This window comes from Hemitrygon akajei, chromosome 12 (genome assembly GCF_048418815.1).
Source record: "Hemitrygon akajei chromosome 12, sHemAka1.3, whole genome shotgun sequence".
Classification (NCBI taxonomy): domain Eukaryota; kingdom Metazoa; phylum Chordata; class Chondrichthyes; order Myliobatiformes; family Dasyatidae; genus Hemitrygon; species Hemitrygon akajei.
This window is the reverse complement of record NC_133135.1, coordinates 99,981,247-99,998,988: the sequence shown is the minus strand read 5'-3', so window position 1 is coordinate 99,998,988 and position 17,742 is coordinate 99,981,247. Positions and strand designations below refer to the sequence as shown.

At 44.6% G+C, this 17,742-nt stretch overlaps 1 protein-coding gene across 1 annotated transcript in view; it reads left to right on the top strand.

The window, feature by feature from the left end:
• The window catches only part of ercc2 (excision repair cross-complementation group 2), an 88,484-nt gene that overhangs the window by 23,905 nt on the left and 46,837 nt on the right, over positions 1-17,742 (top strand). The window contains exons 7-11 of the mRNA XM_073063758.1: positions 121-237; positions 1,388-1,511; positions 4,337-4,433; positions 9,285-9,418; positions 13,915-14,083. Coding sequence (XP_072919859.1) covers positions 121-237; positions 1,388-1,511; positions 4,337-4,433; positions 9,285-9,418; positions 13,915-14,083 — 641 coding nt within the window. The remainder of the gene's footprint in view (positions 1-120; positions 238-1,387; positions 1,512-4,336; positions 4,434-9,284; positions 9,419-13,914; positions 14,084-17,742) is intronic.

Here is a 17,742-nt window from a genome sequence, read left to right as displayed (position 1 = left end):
CTGGTGGGCCGAAGAGTCTGTTTCTGTGAATAGATCCCTTTACAGAAGCTGGAATGAGATCACTGGGCTGAATGGCCTCATGAGTCTGACATTGAGTAATGGGGACTTGGTTTCTTTCAGGAGTTTGACGATCACGGGAGACAAGAGCCCCTTTCCTCTGGCGTTTATAATCTAGATGACCTGAAGGTTTATGGGCGACAGAAGGGCTGGTGCCCCTATTTCCTGGCTCGATATTCCGTAAGCAAATTCTAGTTTTAACAAATCCTGTGTGTCGGGCTGAAGGGAACTGTACTGCTGACTAAGTATTCACATAAGAGACTACTAGACAGGTATATGGAGGAATTTAAGGTGGGGGGGGTTATATGGGAGGCAGGGTTTGAGGGTCAGCACAACATTGTGGACCGAAGGGCCTGTAATGTGCTGTACTATTCTATGTTCTATAAGAATCTTAAAGTGGAAAGCACTGATTGCTAAACATGATCCCAACCTTACAGGTCTGCACTGCTAAACTGGACTCATCCCTAGTTTGCAAGTTGCTCTTGTCTCAAAAAAGTTCAAAGTAATTGGAAATGCATGTATGTCACCATATACTGTACAACCCTGAGATACATTTTCTTGTGGGCATACTTAATAAATTCATAGAATAATAACCATAATGGAACCAATGAAAGACTGTACCAACTTGGGTGTTCAACCGGAGTGCAGAGGACAACTGTACAAATATAAAAACAAAGACATAATAATGATTAGTAAATAAGCAATAAATTCCATTGGTTGTGGGAACATTTCAGTGTTGGGGTGAGTGAAGTTATTACCTTCGGTTCAGGAGCCTGATGGTTAAGGGGTAGTAACTGTTCCTGAACCTGGTGGTGTGAGTCCTGAGGCACCTGTACTTTCTTCCTGATGGCAGCGGTGAGAAGAGAGCATGACCTGAGCAGTGGGGATCCCTGATGATGGATGCTGCTTTCCAGTGACAACATTTTGTGTAGATGACGGGGAGGCCTTTCCCAGTGATGGACTGGGCTGTATCCACTACTTTTTGTAGGATTTTCTATTCAAGGGCATTGGTGTTTCCATACCAGGCTGTGATGCAGCCAGTCAATATGCTCTCCAGCACACGTCTATAGAAGTTTGTTAAAAGTTTTAGATGTCATGCTGAATCTCCACAAACCCCTAAAGAAATAGAAGCACTGTTGTGCTTTCTTAGTAATCGCACTTAACTTGTTGGACCTGGGACAGGTCCTCTGAAAGTATAACATCGAGGAATTTAAAGTTCAAACATCTGGTCGTTCACCTGAGGTGCTGTCTGAGATGATGGAATTAATCTGTCAACTTTCCTTCCTGTTTCTACATCACTGATACATCTGCTGTGTGACCCTCATGTCAGATCCTGCATGCAAACATAATTGTCTACAGCTACCACTACCTGCTGGATCCCAAGATCGCAGACCTGGTTTCCAAGGAGCTGTCACGGAAATCGGTAGTGGTGTTCGATGAAGCTCACAACATTGGTATGTGGCAGTTGTAGGATCATCTCCAAAATATATTAACCAATGCAGCAACAAAAATCGAGCTGCTGCAGGAACTCAGCGAGCCTAGTGAGGGGGAGCTGACAGACAACGTTTTGGGTCAAGGCCCTTATATCGTCTATATCAGTGGTTCCCAACCTTTTTTTGGCCATGCCCCACCTAATCACCTCTAAAATCCTGATGCCCCCTGTGGTGATATATAATTCTTATTATTCAAAAAGTGAACTCCTATTCACCTGGAGGAAGCCTAAAAGACCATTAACTTGGTTTAAACAAGCTTCCAAAGAACATGGCATTCATGAAAGAGAAAAATAATAGAACCAAAGGACTGTTAAAGTTCTGAGGAAGAAATTACTAAGAAATTGTAAAAAAAAAGAACATTAAGTGATATTAAAATAATAATAAATAAATAAAACAATGCCGATTCGTTTCTACAGCATACAAAGACAGATACACCGTTTAAAAGAGATGACGCAATGTACACACCTTCACACCACCAAGAACCGAAAGCTACTGCAAAAAGCAGCATTGGCGCGACCTCGTATGAGTTTCTTACACGCTTGGACTTGTTCATTCGTTCCTTCCTACATCAGTCAATTCATTAATTATGAAAGCCATTTGATGGTTGTAATGATGGTGATACACTATATATACAGTACATACGCAATTACACATGTACATACAAGTATTTTTATGTATGCATACTGTATATACGCATATGTATTAACTCGCGCGCACACACACTCATACTCACACAGACTTACTAGAAAAAATTCACTGTTAATAACTCATTCTCGAATTGCCCCCCTTAAAAGTCAAATTACCCCCCTGTGGGGCGTATGCCCCACGTTGGGGAACCACTGGTCTATATGCTTCCCTCCACAGGTGCTGCCTGAGCCGCTGAGTTCCTAAAGCAACTTGTTTATTTTTTCCAGGTTCCAGTATACACACCATCTATTGTGTCTCTGTATCAGTTTACATTTTGTAAAGGCAACATTCTGGAACACATGCTATTTATCACCTGTCAGCTAGCCTCCTACCCCTCCCCCCACTTTTTACTTTGGTATCTTCCCCCTCCCTTCTCAGTCCTGATGAAGGGTCTTGGCCTGAAACATTGACAGTTTATTCGTTTCTATAGATGCTGCCTGACCTGCTGAGTTCCTCAGTATTTTGTGTGTGTTGCTTTGGATTTCTAGCACCTGCGGACTCTTGTGTTTATGATATTCAGTGTATTCCTGAATGGTGCCTTTTCCAGTTTGTACTCAGTATCAGAATCAGAGGTATAGGGACAGCAACTTCATTCATTATGTGCTGCATCGTATAATATGCGCGATCATGGTCTAGGCAAATTTTTCTACAGAAGTGGTTTGCCTTTGTCTTCTTCTGGGCAGTGTCTTTATAAGATGGGTGACCCCCCCCCCCCCCCACCCCAGCCATTATCTATACTCTTCAGAGGTGGCATCAGTGGTCGCATAACCAGGACTTGTGACATGCACCAGCTGCTCATATGACTACCCGCCGCCTGCTCCTGTGGATTCACATGACCCTGAATGGGGTGGGGGGGGGGGGGGGGGGGAGGCTGTAGTAGCTAAGCAGCTGCTACACCTTGCCCAAGGGTGACCTGTAGGCTAGCGGAGGGAAGAAGCGCCTTATGCCTCCTTTGGTAGAGACATATCCTGCAACAGCAATCAGGCCAGTGAATTTTGGAATAAAGCTGCCTTCTTCTGTAACAGACCATATGCCTCAAAGGCCCAAATTCAGAAGTGTACTCAGTGTCCCTCACCTTGCCTGAGTAAGCTGGATACTCTGAGGTACTTTTCCACTGTGGAGTTAGATTCTTGTTTGAAGTTCAGCCCCTGAGATGAGATTCCAGTCCTCAAGCTGGAGTATCCATCCTTTGATTTTCTCATTCTCCTTCATCTTTGATTTACCTCCAAATTTAAAGAAAGAAGTTCCCAACCAGCACACACAAAATGCTGGAGGAACTCTGCACGTCAGGCAGCATCGATGGGGGAAAAAAAGTAAACAGTCGACGTTCCTGGCAAAGACCCTTAATCAGGGCTAAGAGGTTAGGGGAGGAGATGCCTGAATTGAAAGGTGGGGGGAGGGAAAGGAGGCTAGCTGGAAGGTGATAGGTAAAGCCAGGTGGATGGGAAAGTTCAAAGGCTGGAAGGGAAGGAATCTGATAGGAGAGTGGACAATAGGAGAAAGGGAAGGAGGAGGGGACTCGGGGAAATAATAGGCAGGTGAGAAGGGGTAAAAGGTCAGAGTGGAGAATAAAGGAAGGGGATGGGTGGAATTTGTTCACCGGAAGGAGAAATCGATACTCATGACATCAGGTTGGAGGGTACCCAGATGGAATATAAGGTGTTGCTCCTCCACCCTGAGGGTGGCCTCATCTTGGCAGAAGAGGATTGACACATCAGAATGGGAATGGGAATCAGAATTAAAATGTTTGGCCACCGGGATATCCCGCTTACAGCAGATGGTGCCGAGGTGTTCAATGAAGAAGTCTCCCAATTTACAACAGGTCTCACTAGTGTAGGGGAGGCCGCATGAGATACAACAGACACAACAGATGACCCCAGCAGATTTACAAGTGAAGTGCTGGCTCACTTGGAAGGACTGTTTGGGGCTCTGAATACAGGTGTGAGAGGAGGTGAATGGCCAGGTGTACCACTTTGGCTGCTTCCAGGGTTAAGTGTCAAAAGGGAGATTAGTGGAGAGGGGTGAATGGACAAAGGAATCACGGAGCAAAGGAAAATTCCAATACTTTTTAACATGCTCTTTGTCTGTTCCCTTAACAGATAACGTGTGCATCGATTCAATGAGTGTCAATATTTCCCGCCGCACTTTGGATCAATGTCAGAACAACATTGAAACGCTACAAAGGACCATTCAGCAGTGAGTCACTAATCCCACTTTTAAATCAGCATCTTCCTATTTTCTCATCCTGGCTGAAGCAGCCAGTGCTATAGAGAACAGTCAGCCAACTACAGATGTGGCTGGCCTACGCAACTTACTGCCCGTTACGCCATGGGTGTTTGGGGCAGCAAGGAAGGTCCTCCGTCTCTGGCAGTGTTCAGGGCTTCCTTTGTCATGTCAGTAGCTTCCCCTCAGTTGTCACTACTGTCAGTAAAGCAAATCCTGTATGGAGATTCAGGAATACCGTCACACTCAGATGTAGAGGATTCTTCATTTGATGTTTCTGTAACAGTTTTGTTTTACCAGTCAGGGTTGTTAGCCCTAAGGTGAAGCTCAAAACTGGTGGATCTCTCTTAGTCTGTGGCCTCTATCCTTTTTATCTGTTTGGCATTGGTGACCCTACTAAGAGTCTTGACCCCGGCCAACATAGCTCTTCAGGTCATTGAGGCACGCAGGCCTCCAAGCGCAAGGACAAGGTGGTGATTCTCTGGAGGAGTCTAGGTAAAGCTGTTGCTATTATCCCAGCTGGATTCAGCAACAGGCAGGTCCTGGCATTAGGCACTATATAACAAGGGAGTGTCACAAAAGTGCTGAGAAGTTAACAAGGGCAAACAGCACAGGATCAGGGGCAAAGTTGAAATCTAGGATCAGTGTAAAATGTGAGAATGTGGAAGTGCTTTGCAGGAGCACTGAAGTGAGTTGTAGATACTTATATGAGATTAAGCTAGCTCAGCACAAGAAGGAGAAAATGCTACAGAACTGAAGACCACTAGACATATCTTTACCTCCTCTCCCCTCCACTTTCCACAGGATTTGTTCCCTCCATTTCCCTTGTCCATTCGTCCCTCCCCACTAATCTCCCTCCCACCACTTAACCCTGCAAACGGGCTAAGTACTACACCTGCCCATTCACCTCCTCCCTCACCTCCATTCAGGGCCCCAAACAATTCTTCCAGGTGAGGTAGCACTTCACCTGTGAATCTGCTGGGGTAGTCTATTCTGTCCATTACTACCGATGCGACCTCTTCTATATTGGTGAGACCCAACGTACATTGGGAGACTGTTTCATTGAGCCCCTCCGCTCCATCTGCCACAAGCTGGACTTACTGATGGCTAAAGATTTTAATTCCAGTTCCTATTCCCGTTCTGACACGTTGGTCCATGGCCTCCTCAGGGTGAAGGAGGCCTTATAAGGAGGCCAGACCTTATATTCTGTCTGGATAGCCTCCACCCTGATGGCATGAATATTGATTTTTCCTTCCAGTAAACTAATTTCCTCCCCCTCCCCTCTTCCTGTATTCCGAATTCTGACCTTTCACTTATTCCCACATGCCTATTAATTCCCCCTGGGTCCCTTCCTCCTTCCCTTTCTCATATGGTCCACTCTCTTCTTTTATCAGATTCTTTTTTCTCCAGCCCTTGTCCTTTCCCACCCATCACCTTCCAGCTAGCTGCCTTCTCCTCCCCACTTTCTTATTTTGGCATCTTTTCCCTTTCTTCTCAGTGCTGAATAAGTGTCTCAGCCTGAAATGTCAACTGTTTATTCATTTCCATAGAATTTGCCTGACCTGCTGAGTTTCGAGAGCATTTAGTGTGTTTTGTTTTGGACTCCTAGTATCTGTAGTCTTAACTTGTGTTTAGAACATTATAGTGATTGGGAAACAGTAAAATATAATATAGAGATGGTTGGGACGGGTGAGCACTAATCCTGATACAATTATCAAGGATTTCGACCAGAAAAGTCGACAGTTCCTTTCCTCGCACAGCTGATGCTCAACCCCCACACAAAACCCTGGAGGAACTCAGCTGGCCAGGCAGTACCTATGGGAAAAGAGTAAACAGTCGATGTTTCGGCCGAGACCCTTCATCAGGACTTTGCCGCTCAGCCTTCTGAATTCCTGCAGCAGATTGTTGCTCCTTCTAACGAGTAGCCGAAAATCCTCACCCAAGACATGAAGGTAGGATTAAACAAGGCGTCACAATGCAACAGCTGGTTGAGCCACTGCCTTGAAGCACTGGAGATCTGGATTCTATCCTGACCTCGGATGCTCACTGTGTGGGGTTGGTTCATTCTCCCTGGAACAATGTAGATTTCCTCCAGGCGCCCTGACTTTCTCCCTCATTCCAAAGATAAGGTGCATTTGCAAGTGAGTGATCAAATCATAGGGGAACTGATGACAATGTGGAGGGTATGAGAAAGAGATTTCTTTGTTGCTATTTTGGGTGTCTTTGAATGGGGACGGCCTGCAGATAAAGTAAATATTATTATCCAAGTGCATATACGACACCATATACAACCCTGAGATTCATTTTCCAGTGGGCATTCTCAGCAAATCTATGAAATAGTAACTGTAACAGGACCATAATTTAGGTTTTAGGTGTCAATTGAGTTGGGACCCAGGAGTTCCTCTATAGATTTCAGAGCTTAAAACTAAAGTTCAAAAGTTCAAAGTAAATTTTATTATCAGAGATATGTCAGCACATATAACCCTGAGATTCACTTTTCTGCGATCATACTCAGCAAATCTATAGAATCGTAACTATAAAAGGATCAATGAAAGATCAACCAGGGTGCAGAAAACAACAAACTGTGCAAATGTAAATGTAAGTAAATAGCAATAAATAACGAGAACATGAAATAACAAGATAGAGTCCTTAAAGTGAGATCATTGGTTGTGGGATTATCTCAAAGGATGGGCAAGTGAGTGCCATTGTCCCTTTTGTTCAAGAGCCTGATGGTTGAGGGGAAGTACCGTAGATTTCGCACTACAGAGCGCACCTGATTAAAAGCCGCTGGCTCTAATTTTAGAAAGAAAATCAATTTTGTACTTGTACAAGCCGCACCGGATTTTAGGCCGCAGCGGATTTTAGGCCGCAGGTGTCCCACGTTGTAATATGAGATATTTACACAGAAAGATATTACACGTGAGGATTTTTTAACTTTTAATTAAATCCATATGGTAACATAAACAAATACATATTGCAAATGCTTTTTTTCGAACCGTGCCTGTAACGCGGCTACTTTTAAATATACATACGTATCGGTAACACACAAATTACGTTGCGTATACTTTTTTACTGAACAGTGCACCCATAACGACTGGTAAAAAATATATATACTGCAGCCTACCAGGAAAAGTTATTGATCGCCTTTAACTTAAAAGCAGCGTTTCGCTCGGGTCTAATGCCGCTCGCCCCCCACCTTCCCGTTTATCGCAAACCGGTATTTCCCACAACACGCGGCGAAACCGGATGTGACATCATAGCATCCCGGGATGTAGTACAGAAAACAAATATACTTAAAACACTTCTAACTTTAACTAGAAAATACTAACAAATGAATTACTAAGCGAAAATATTATAAACTAAATAACTGCCATAAAGGCAGCACAATGCTTTTCTTCGAGTGTTTTCCATGTTGATGAGGGTGAGTACAAATGACTGATTTACAATAATTTAATTGTGAAAGTGCGCTTGATTTATCGTACAATTTCATTGGACCTCTGTGAACTACTCATCAATTTTATTGGTCTACTGTTACGAGGCAAAATGTTTTTGGCGGCATGAAAAAAAACCATGCATTAGCCGCACCGTAGTAAAGTCCGCAGTGTTCAAAGCTGTTCAAAATGTGGGAAAAAAGTAGCGGCTTATAATCCGACATCTACGGTAACTATTCTTGAACCTGGTGGTGAGGCCCTTGAACCATCCACCTGATGGCAGCAGTGAGAAAAGAGCGCAAACACTGAGCTGAACTGAATATGCCTGGATTCCTTTGGTTTTATAGATAGATAGATACTTTATTCATCCCCATGGGGAAATTCAACTTTTTTTTTCCAATGTCCCATACACTTGTAGCAAAACTAATTACATACAATACTTAACTCAGTAAAAAATATGATATGCATCTAAATCACTATCTCAAAAAGCATTAATAATAGCTTTTAAAAAGTTCTTAAGTCCTGGCGGTTGAATTGTAAAGCCTAATGGCATTGGGGAGTATTGATCTCTTCATCCTGTCTGAGGAGCATTGCATCGATAGTAACCTGTCGCTGAAACTGCTTCTCTGTCTCTGGATGGTGCTATGTAGAGGATGTTCAGAGTTTTCCATAATTGACCGTAGCCTACTCAGCGCCCTTCGCTCAGCTACCGATGTTAAACTCTCCAGCACTTTGCCCACGACAGAGCCTGCCTTCCTTACCAGCTTATTAAGACGTGAGGCGTCCCTCTTCTTAATGCTTCCTCCCCAACACGCCACCACAAAGAAGAGGGCGCTCTGCACAACTGACCTATAGAACATCTTCAGCATCTCACTACAGACATTGAATGATGCCAACCTTCTAAGGAAGTACAGTCGACTCTGTGCCTTCTGTATCTTCTGTATTCTGTGTTTTTAGCTCTTGGTTTTTTTGTGCCAGTTGTGCAGTTTTTATGCACATAGGGGTGGGGTAGGGGTTTGATGTTTTTCTTTGAATGGGTTCCGTGGATTTTCTTTGTTTCATGGCTGTGGGGAAGATGAATCTTGGGGTTGTATACTGCATACATACTTTGATAATAAATGGTCTTAGAATTTTTGAATGTTGGATTAGTGTAAATGGATAGTGGGTGAGTCGATGCAGACTCCGTGGACCCAAAGGCCTGTGTCGTGGGAAATGATTCCAATTTTCACAAGGTGTAGCCTACAGTCAGAGTGTGTGATTCAAATCAAGGCATTCTCTACATGTTTGTCTCGAGGTGATTAAATATGGAGTTGGCCTTTTCCCATGTATTTGACAATTCTGTAGCACTGAATTTTGATATTCGTCCCCGAATAACTGTTATTTTTCTCTCCAGCTTAAAGGAAACAGATGCTGCCAAGCTGAAGGAGGAATACCGGCAATTGGTGGAGGGTCTGAAGGAAGCTCATGTTGCCAGGGAAACGGATGTCTATTTAGCCAATCCAGTATTACCAGACGAAATACTACAAGGTGCAGTGGGAGCTGCTTTCACTTGCTGTGCATACTTGGTTAAAGCGCAAGATGTTTACCTGAGAGCATTATCTGGGAGATGTTTACCTGAGAGAATTATCTGGGAGATGTTTACCTGAGACTGTTACCTGGGGGCAGCACAGTAGCATATTAGTTAACACAATGTCTTACAATACGGGTGACCCATGTTCAACTCCCGTCACTGCCTGTAAGGAATTTGGAGATTCTCCCTGTGACCTCATAGATTTCTTCTAGGTCCTCCCACAGTCCAAAGATGTCCACGTTATAATTGACTCCAGTATCTTCCCCACCACTGATACCAGGCTAACTGGTCTATAATTTCTTGTTTTCTCTCTCCCTCCTTTCTTAAAAGGTGGGATAACATTAGCTACCCTCCAATCCACAGGAACTGATCCTGAATCTATAGAACATTGGAAAATGATTACCAATGCGTCCACGATTTCTAGAGCCACCTTCTTAAGTAGCCTGGGATGCAGACCATCAGGCCCTGGGGTTTTATCAGCCTTCAGTCCCATCAGTCTACCCAACACCATTTTCTGCCTAATGTGAATTTCCTTCTGTTCCTCCATTACCCTAGGTCCTCTGGCCACTATTACATCTGGGAGATTGTCTGTGTTTTCCCTAGTGAAGACAGATCCAAAGTACCTGTTCAACTCATCTGCCATTTCCTTGTTCCCCATAATAAATTCACCCATTCCTGCCTTCAAGGGCCCAACTTTGGTCTTAACTAATTTTTTCCTCTTCACATACTTAAAGAAGCTTTTACTATTCTCCTTTATAGTCTTGGCTAGCTTACCTTCATACCGCATCTTTTCTCCCCGTATTGCCTTTTTAGTTATCTTCTGTTGCTCTTTAAAAGTTTCCCAATCCTCTGGTTTCTGGCTCATCTTTGCTATGTTATACTTCTTCTCTTTTATTTTTATACTGTCCTTGACTTCCCTTGTCAGCCATGGTCGCCCCCTACTCCCCTTACAATCTTTCTTCCTCTTTGGAATGAACTGATCCTGCACCTTCTGTATTATTCCCAGAAATACCTGCCATTGTTGTTCCACTGTCATTCCTGCTAGGGTATCTTTCCAGCCAACTTTGACCAGTTCCTCCCTCATGGCTCCATAGTCCCTTTTGTTCAACTGTAATAATGACACTTCCGATTTTCCCTTCTCCCTCTCAAATTGTAGATTAAAGCTTATCATATTATGGTCAGTATCTCCTAATGGCTCCTTTACCTCGAGTTCCCTTATCAAATCCGGTTCATTACACAACACTGAATCCAGAATTGCTTTCTCTCCCTGGTAGGCTCCAGTACAAGCTGCTCTAAGAATCCACCTTGGAGGCACTCCACAAACTCCCTTTCTTGGGGTCCAGTACCAACCTGATTTTCTCAGTCTACCTGCATGTTGAAATCCCTCTTAACAACCGTAGCATTAACTTTGCGACATGCCAATTTTAACTCCTGATTCAACTTGCACCCTATATCCAGGCTACTGTTTGGGGGCCTGTAGATAACTCCCATTATCCATGGCCTCCTCTATTGTCAAAATGAATCCAAACTCAGGTTGGAGGAACAACACCTTATTTGCTGGCTGGGTAGCCTCCAACCTGAGGGCATGAAAATTGACTTCTCTAACTTCCGTTAATGCCCCTCCTCCCCTTCTTAACCCATCCCTGACATATTTAGTTGTTTGCCTGTTCTCCATCTCCCTCTGGTGCTTCCTCCCACCTCCTTTCTTTCTCCTGAGGCCTCCTGTCCCATGATCCTTTCCCTTCTCCAGCTCTGTATCACTTTCGCCAATCACCTTTCCAGCTCTTAGCTTCATCCCACCCCCTCCGGTCTTCTCCTATCATTTCACATTTCCCCCTACCCCCACTACTTTCAAATCTCTTACTATTTTTCCTTTTGGTTAGTCCTGACGAAAGGTCTCAGCCTGAAACGTCGACAGCGCTTCTCCCTATAGATGCTGCCTAGCCTGCTGTGTTCTACCAGCATTTTGTGTGTGTTGTTGTTTGATTTCCTCGTGTTAACTCCCATTAGGGTCTTTTTGCCCTTACAGTTTCTCAGTTCTATCCATACTGACTCTACATCTCCTGAATCTATGTCACCCCTCGCAAGGGACTGAATTTCATTCCTCACCAACAGAGCCACCCCACCTGTCTGTCCTTTCGATAGGACGTATACCCTTGAATATTCATTTCCCAGCCCTGGTCCTCTTGAAGCCATGTCTCTGTTATTCCTACAACATCATACTTGCCAATTTCCAACTGAGCCTCAAGCTCATCCACTTTATTTCTTATACTTCGTGCATTCATATATAATACTTTTAATCCATTACTCCCCTCACCTCTCACACCAATTCCTATTGCACATAGCCATACTCTCCAATCCCTTCCTGAGCTTTCTGCCCCGTTGTCTTTCTTAACTTTTCTTATTCTCTCTTTCCCTTTAACTCCATCCTTATATTTCCAGTTCATCTCCTCCCCCCCACTTATTAGTTTAAACACACCCATGTAGCAGTGGCAAACCTGCCTGCCAGAATGCTGGTCCCCCGCCTGTTAAGGTCAACCTGTCCCTTTTGTACAATTCATCCTTACCCCAAAACAGATCCCAGTGGTCTAAGAATCTAAATCCCTGCTTCCCGCACCAGCTCCTCAGCCACACGTTCAGATCCCCTATCTCCCTGTTCCTGCCCTCACCAGCACAAGGAACTGGAAGCAAACCGGAGATAACCACCCTGGAGGTTCTGCTTTTCAGCCTTCTTCTGAGTTCTCTGAAGTCACGCTGCAGAATGTCTTTCCTCTTCCCGACGTCATTTGTGCCGAGATGCTTTACCACTTCCAGCTGTTCACCCTCACCCTTGAGGATGCCCTGCAATCGGTCCGTGACATCCTGGATCCTTGCACCAGGGAGGCAACACACCATCCTTAAATTCCACCTGTTGCCGCAGAAACCCCTTTCTGTACCTCTCACTGTGGAGTCCCCTATCACCATGGCTCCTCGGCTTTGCTTCAGTGTCAATTTTTGACTTGCAGACCTGTCCGACTGGCAGGGTCTTCTGTCCCGACAGCTTCCAAGAGGGTGAACCTGTTTTCAAGAGGTACATCCCCCGGGGTCTCCTGTACTCCAAGCACCCATCCCTTCCTCATCATTGCCGTCCTTCTCTCTTCTGGTGTCTTCGGTGTAACGATCCCAATGTAGGTCCTGTCCAGAAAACTCTCGTTTTCCCGGATGAACCTGAGGTAATCCAGTTGCCTCTCCAGTGCCCCAGCACGGTCCTTCAGGAGCGGAACCTGGACACACTTTCCATAGTTGTAGCAGCATCACAGTTTACCTGTCATTTCTTCACCACTTCTCACCCTCTCCAACTGTGGCATAGTCTCCTCCCTCAGCCTCCTCGCCAAAGGCTCTTGAGCCAAAGACTCACACTTTTCTCACAAAGCACTTCCCTTTACAAGGCCGCTCCCTGTGAGCAAACCTTGCTTATATTGGCTGATAAATTGACTAATTCATTTCACTTGCTGCGCCTCTGCCGACCTCGAAGGTATGTGTTGCAGCCTGGTCCCAACCGGTTTTCAAATCAACCGCTGCTGAAAACAACAGAAAAAAGACTCCCAAGAGCTTACCTTCTCAGCCAATCCCCGCACTCACTCCTTCACTTGCTGCACCTCTGCCGACCAATCAGCAACAATTTGATTGAATCTCCAGTGTTTACTGACCATTGCTCGGGGAGGGTTTGGGTAGGGTGTTTAAATCAGGGACCTCCATCTCATGGAGTCAGCAACGATCTGAATGAAGCTCTAAAATGTTAACAGGCCTTTGCTTGGGGTAGTCTAGATCACCGACCATCATTTCAAGATAAGGGGGAAGGGATGGTTACTCAGAACAGAGGAGAAGAGATTTCTTCAACTGTGAATGTTTGAAATTGTTTACCCTGGAGATTCTGTCACTGAGTATATTCAGGACAAAGACCGATAGATTTCTAGATGTCCAGGGAGTTGAAGGAAATGAATTTAGCTAGAAGGTCATTATGAAGGAGAAGATCTACCAAGATCTGGCTGAATGGGGGAGAAGGCATGAGGGGCCAAAGGAGCAACATCTGCTTCTCTTTCTCCCGACAGTGCTACTTTCTGCCTCCCATTACTGGGTTCACACAAATCCCCTTCCCCTTCCTCTCTCCCGTATGCTAGAACTTCAGCCTCACCACTGCACCACCTCGTCTCCTCTACCTACCCTCCATGCCCCTCCTCTTCCCTCACTTCCTAGTATTGCCCCCTGATCCTTGCCTTCCTCCCACTCTCCACCTGTCTTCTCATGTTCTCTCCCTTCCCACATAACTCTCCAGTAGCCCCTCCTCTCAGTGTTGTGAGTTTTACCCGTCCCACCCCTCAGAAGTCTTGGCAACTCTTTGTTGAAAGTGTGAGTATTGATATCAGGGAGGATGTGTTTAACTGATCAAGTGTTTCTATTTCTTTGGCTCTAGAGGCTGTCCCAGGTAGTATCCGCACTGCCGAGCATTTTGTTGGGTTTATGAAGCGGTTTTTGGAGTATCTAAAGTCTCGCCTGAGGGTACACCACGTAGTGGCAGAGAATCCTTCCTCATTCTTGAAGGACATCTTTGACAAGGTCTGCATTGAAAGGAAACCCCTCAGGTACAAGAATTGTGGAGTAACCAGCCTACACTCTCCCCTTTCTCCTCCTCTGCTGTCCAGATCTGCTCCTCAGCTGAAGCAAAGACCCACTCGTTCAGAAACCAGCACACCTGGAGGAAACCAGGTCACGGGGAGAACATACAAACTCCTTACAGGCTGCGGCGGGACATGAACCTGGGTCACCTGTACTGTAAAGTGTTGTGCTAACCACTGCGCTAATGGCTCATGCACAGGGTGTGAGCACTGTGAACAAGACCAGCCATCACTGTTTGCTGCAGGTAGAGGCTAACTAGAAGTGCTTTGGTACTTCTGGAGAAAGTGTTGGCTGAGTGCTGTACCCCTCAATACACCATAGAAACAATCCAAATTAGATGCATCACGGCTTGGTACAGCAGCTGCTCTGCCTGAGACGGCTGTCGGTGTTTTGGGCCAAGACCCTTCTTCAGGACTGCGAAGGAAGGGGAAATAAACAATAAAAAGGTGGGGGGGGGGAGAGGAAGGGGGCTAGCTGAAGGTGACAGGTGACGTCAGGTAGGTGGGAAGGGCCAAGTGTTGGAGAAGAAAGAATCGGATAGGAGAGGCAAAAGGGAAGGGGAGGGGATCCAGGGGGAAGTGATAGGAAGTTGAGGAGAAGAGGTAAATGGCCAGAGTGGGGAACAGGAAAAAGGGGGAAGGGTAAAGGAAAATAAAGCTGATCAAATTGCTGCCAGGTCTCGTTCGTATTCAGAGGCTGAACTGAAAACTGGAATTGGCTTATTGTCACATATACTGAGGTGAAAAGCTTGTCTTGCATATTGTTCATACAGATCAATTCATTACACAGCACATTGAGCTAGAACAAGGTAAAACAATAACAGAATGCAGAATAAAGTGTACAGAGAAAGTGCAGTGCAAATGACAATAAGGTGCAAGATCAAACAATTCAATTCAAGTTTAATTGCCATTTAACCATAAGGGCACCATCACCCAGGTCATGCCCTCTTCTCATTGTTATCATTAGGGAGGTGGTACAGGAGCCTGAAGACACACACTCAACAAATCAGGAACAGTTACTTACCCTCTGAATGGCCAATGAACCCATGAACACTACCTCTCTACTTTTTCATTTCTATTTTGCACAGCTTATTTAATTTAATTATTTTATATATATACATATTTACTGTAATTCACAGGGTTTTTATTTCAATTACTATGTATTGCATTATATAAAATGCACTATATACAGCCATATAAAAGATATAGTCCAGACCCAAGGTAGATTGTGAGATCAAAAGACCATCTTATCCGATCTCACAACAGCAGGATTGAAGCTGTCCTTGAGCCTGGTGGAATGTGCTTTCAGGCTTTTGTATATTCGGCCTGATGGGAGACGGGAGAAGAGAGAATGTCTGGGGTGGGTGGGTCTTTGATTATGCTTGCTTCTCTACAGAGGCAGCGAGAAGGGTGGACAGAGTCCATGAAGGGGATACAGGTTTCCGTGATGGGCAAAGCTGTGTTCACATCTCTGCAGTTTCTTGCGATCACGTGTAGAGTAACTGAGAATGAGGAGTTTGAGATTTGGTATGTCACCAAAGATGCTCGCAAATTTCTACAGATGTACTGTGCAGAGCATTCTAGCTGGCTGCTTTGCCATCTGGTATGGGGGGTGGTGGCTACTGCACAGGATTGAAATAAGCTGCAGAGAGTAGTAAACGTTATCAACTCCATCATGGGCACTAGCCTCTGTAGTATGCAGGACATCTTGATTAGTCAGGGTATGAAAGGATATGGGGAAGAGGCAGGAGATTGGGTCTGAGAGGGAAAATGGAGCAGCCATGAGAAACTGGTGGAGCAGACTTGATGGGCCAAATGGCCTAATTCTTCTCCTATACTTTATGGTTTTCAAGAAGCAATGCCTGATATATATTTACTGTAATTCATGTTAGTTTTCTCTATTATGTATTGGCATGTACTGCTGCTGCAATTCAATAAATTTTATGTCAGATGCCGGTGATATTAAACCTGGTTCTGAGTCCGATTCTGAATCTGGTTGCCATACCAAGATGTTATCCATTTAGAAAGGATGCTTTCTATGGTGCATCGATTAAAAACTGGTAAGGGTTGACATGGTCATGCCAAATTTCTTTAGCCTCCTGTAGGAGTAGGGATGTTGGTGAGCTTTCTTGGCCCTGAGGTCTACATGGAAGGAGCAGGCTGTTTGGCCCCTTGCAGCCCCTCAATATAATAATGAATCTTTTACCTCCTCCAATTTCTTGCCCTGACTCCATGTCACTAGGTTCTTATAATATACAAAAATATCAATCTTTTTTTCTTGCCTGTTCTAAGTAAGTCTGGAAAGTTTTCCTTTCATAGAGTTATAGAAGAGTACAGCACAGAAACAAGTCCTTTGAGCTATATAGTCTGAGCTAAGCCATCCCGTTGACCTGCACCAGGGCCATAGCCCTCCATATTTTCTTCAAGGGAAAATCCTGCCTGACTTATCTGTTGGAATTGTTTGAACAAGTAACAAGGAAGATAGATAAATCAGAATCAGTTGATGTGTACTTGGATTTTCAGAAGGCCTTTGACAAGATGCCACATATGAGGCTGCTTAACAAACTATGAGCCCATGGTATTACAGGAGATATTCTAGCATGGATGAAGCAGTGGCTAAGTGGCAGGAGGCAAAGAGTGGGAACGAAGAGCATGTTTTCTGACTGGCTGCTGGTGACTAGTGGTGTTCCACAGGGGTCTGTGTTGGGACTGATTCTCTTTACGTTATATGTCCATAATTTGGATGATGGAAGTGATGGCTTTGTGGCCAAATTGTGACAATATGAAGATAGGTGGAGGGGCAGATAGTGTTGAGAAAGTAGAGAGGCTACAGAAGGACTTAGACAGACTAAGAGAATGTGTAAAGAAATGGCAGATAGAATACAGTGTCGGTAAATGTATGATAATACACCTTGGTAGAAGAAGTGAAAGGTTTGACTACTTTCTAAATGGAGAGAAAATATAAAAAACTCTGGTGCCAAGGGACTTGAGAGCCCTTGTGCAGGATTCCCTAAAGGTTAATTTTCAGGTTGAGTCTGTGGTGAGGAAGGCAAATGCGCTGTTAGCATTCCCTTCAACAGGACTAGAATATAAAAGCAAGGATGTAATGTTGAAACTTTTTAAAGCCCTGGTGAGGCCTCATTGGATTATTGTGAGCAGGTTTGGGCTCCTTATCTTAGAAAGGATGTGCTGAAACTGGAGAGGGTTCAAAAGAGGTTCTCAAAAAAGATTCCAAGATTGAATGGCTTGTCACATGAAGAGCATCTAATGGCTCTGGGCCTGTATTCACTAGAATTCAGAAGAATGAGGGATGACATTGATAGCTATTGAATGGTGAAAGGCCTTGACAGAATGGACGTGGAGAGAATGTTTCCTATGGTGGGAGAATCCTGGACCACAGGACACAGCCTCAGAATAGAAGGGTGTCCTTTTAGATCAGAGATGAGGAGGAATTTCTTTAGCCAGAGAGTGGTTAATCTGTGGAATTCTTTGCCACATGCAGCTGCGGAGGAGGTCTTTATTATACTTAAGGCAGAGGTTGATAGATTGTTGATTGGTCAGTGTGTGAAGGGATACGAGAGAAGGCAGGGGATTGAGGCTGAAAAGAAAATAAGATGATGTAATGG